The sequence below is a fragment of the Apaloderma vittatum genome, unplaced genomic scaffold, assembly GCF_000703405.1.
Source record: "Apaloderma vittatum isolate BGI_N311 unplaced genomic scaffold, ASM70340v1 scaffold24702, whole genome shotgun sequence".
Lineage (NCBI taxonomy): Eukaryota > Metazoa > Chordata > Aves > Trogoniformes > Trogonidae > Apaloderma > Apaloderma vittatum.
The window spans coordinates 7,480-9,867 of NW_009703436.1; the positions used below are offsets into that span (position 1 = coordinate 7,480).

General features: G+C 58.3%; 1 protein-coding gene across 1 annotated transcript in view; it reads left to right on the forward strand.

Moving 5' to 3' along the window:
- The window catches only part of LOC104270315 (voltage-dependent L-type calcium channel subunit alpha-1S-like), a gene marked incomplete at both ends in the record, with an annotated part of 10,960 nt that overhangs the window by 7,190 nt on the left and 1,382 nt on the right, over positions 1-2,388 (forward strand). Inside the window, 4 exons of the mRNA XM_009864637.1 lie at positions 18-119; positions 243-367; positions 1,371-1,499; positions 2,157-2,356. Of these exons, the coding sequence (XP_009862939.1) occupies positions 18-119; positions 243-367; positions 1,371-1,499; positions 2,157-2,356 (556 nt within the window). The remainder of the gene's footprint in view (positions 1-17; positions 120-242; positions 368-1,370; positions 1,500-2,156; positions 2,357-2,388) is intronic.

Genomic DNA, 2,388 nt, shown 5'->3' on the forward strand with positions numbered 1-2,388 from the left:
GCTGCCTTTTCTTGCAGGTAACTTTGAGCAGGCCAATGAGGAGCTCAGAGCCATTATCAAAAAAATCTGGAAGCGAACGAGCATGAAGCTTTTGGAACAGGTCATCCCGCCTATTGGAGGTGCGTTACCTGGGGTATGTCACCCCAGAGGGGCACAGCCACGCCTGCTCGGGGTCTCAGCTGCTCCAGCAACTTGTGGCGTTGTGGTAGGCGGTATCATCATGTTGCTTTCATCCCCTGCAGATGATGAGGTGACAGTGGGCAAATTCTATGCTACTTTCCTCATCCAAGAGCATTTCAGGAAGTTCATGAAGCGCCAGGAGGAGTATTACGGGTACCGGCCCAAGAAGAACCCGGTGGAGATCCAGGTTGGTAGCATGTGAGTGATGCGGGCAGGCAGGGTGTGGTGGGGAGCTCTGCAGATCAGGGAGGAGGCTTCCCCCAGCTCAGAAATGCCCAGGGTCACTTAGAGAGACAGAGCTGCACAGACACCTTTGTGCCTCAGGCTCTGGAAATGAGTTGGCCCCAAGTGAGCCAGCGCTGGACTGGCCATGAGCACTCCACCGATGAGGGCGGCCTTAGTCTCCAGGATGCAGGTGACTCTGGAAGCAAAGGAGATTTTTGACTCTTTGGCCCCCTGACTTTGGCCACAGAGAGAGCTCACCAGGGTCTGATGCCTCACCAAGCAGTTTTAAGACTAGGAAACCCCCATCACAGACCAGTGTCTGGGGTGAATGCTGTTCCTTCAGGCCCTGACCCACCTAGTCTTCTCCTGTCCCAGGGCCTTTTCCCTTTCCTCACGTTAGCAGTCTTGCAGATAGTTCTCTGCTCTCTCCATCATCTCATTGCCCAGTGCAGCATCAGGTGCCAAGGGGCTGGTGCGGCTGATCTTGAGCAGGATCACTGCAGTCAGAAAGGCTTTCACAGCCACCCTGAGGAATGCTGTCAGGGTGGGGTGGGAGAGAATTTGTGTGCCTGACCAGAGCAGCTGGGATGTCCCCAGCCTCTCCTGACCTGGTGGGAAGGAAAGCACTTGTAGAGATAAAAGACCGGGCCCCCGAGGTGCAAGAAGAGCCAGGCTCCAGATCAGAGACAAGGGCCCAGCAACCCCTTGGGCGTCACCAGCCCGACCCTTCGTCAGGCTGCCCTTAGCACACCCCTGAGGGGGACAGCACGAGCCCAGGAGCTGTTTCAGCAAGCGCAGAGCCAGCCAGTTGCAAGGCGACACATGGCCTGTCCCTGGTAGAGACCTGGCAGAGCAGCATGGCCTGCCAGGTGAGCATGCTTCATCGTGTTTCCCTCTCCAAAGCCCAAAGTGAGAGGGGTGGTGGAGCCAGGCCACATCCAGCTGCGCCTTCTTGTCCCCACCAGGCCGGGCTGAGGAGCATCGAAGAAGAAGCTGCTCCTGAAATCCATCGGGCCATTTCTGGGGATCTGACTGCTGAGGAGGAGCTGGAAAGAGCGATGGTGGAGGCTGCCATGGAGGAAGGGATATATAGGGTGAGTGTAGTGCTTAGGGCACCCCAGGTGGTGGTGGCCCCAGCTGGCCCCCGTTGCAGTGTGCTGGCGGTAGATCAGCATGGCTGCCAGAAGCTGGAGGGCAGTCCACAGCATTGAGCCTGACCATGAAAGACAGTGTGGACCACGAAGATGGATGGACGCTTTTTTCCTTTCCCTGACGTCCCCGGTTTCCTCTCTGTGGAAGGCCCTTGCCCATGTGCCTGGCAGGGCTGCGCTGGATGGTGACCCACAGGTCTAGAGGGTCCCATTCACACCTTCTGCCAGGCTAAGGCAGGACAGAAAAAAAAAAGCAGGAATAGATTCACTTCTCTCCCTGGGAGTCTTCAGCAGCTTGGGCAGCTGCGATGTCGCAGGGTTGCACCTCCTGCTGGGTCCAGAGGTGCCACCAGCTCAGGCTGGCCACAGTCATGGCAGCATTTGTCACGCACAGGGCTGGCTCTGTTCCTGGTGCTACTGCGTGACCATCACCACCCAGTGCTTCAGTTTCCCCACCTGATCAGCGAGGCTTTTCAAACTGCAGTTTGCAGGGCTTGAGCACAGAGATGAGCAGAGAGACTGCTCTTCCCCACCGCGGGAACGGCCTCGGAGTAGCCCCAAGCTCCAGGCCTCCCCTGATGCCCTCCCTGTTGGTTGCAGAGGACAGGTGGCTTGTTTGGCCAAGTCGACAGCTTCCTGGAGCCCAGCAGCCCCCTGCAGCCCCAGGTGGCCAGCCAGAGGCCCCTGCAGTTCACAGAGGTGGGCAGCGAGGACCTCGATTCCCCCGTCTTCCTCGATGACTTGCCCCGGGAAGGCAACACCAACATCAACAACGCCAACCGCAGTGCCTGGCTGGAGGGGTAAGGGCCTGTGAGCCTCGCATGGGCAGGCA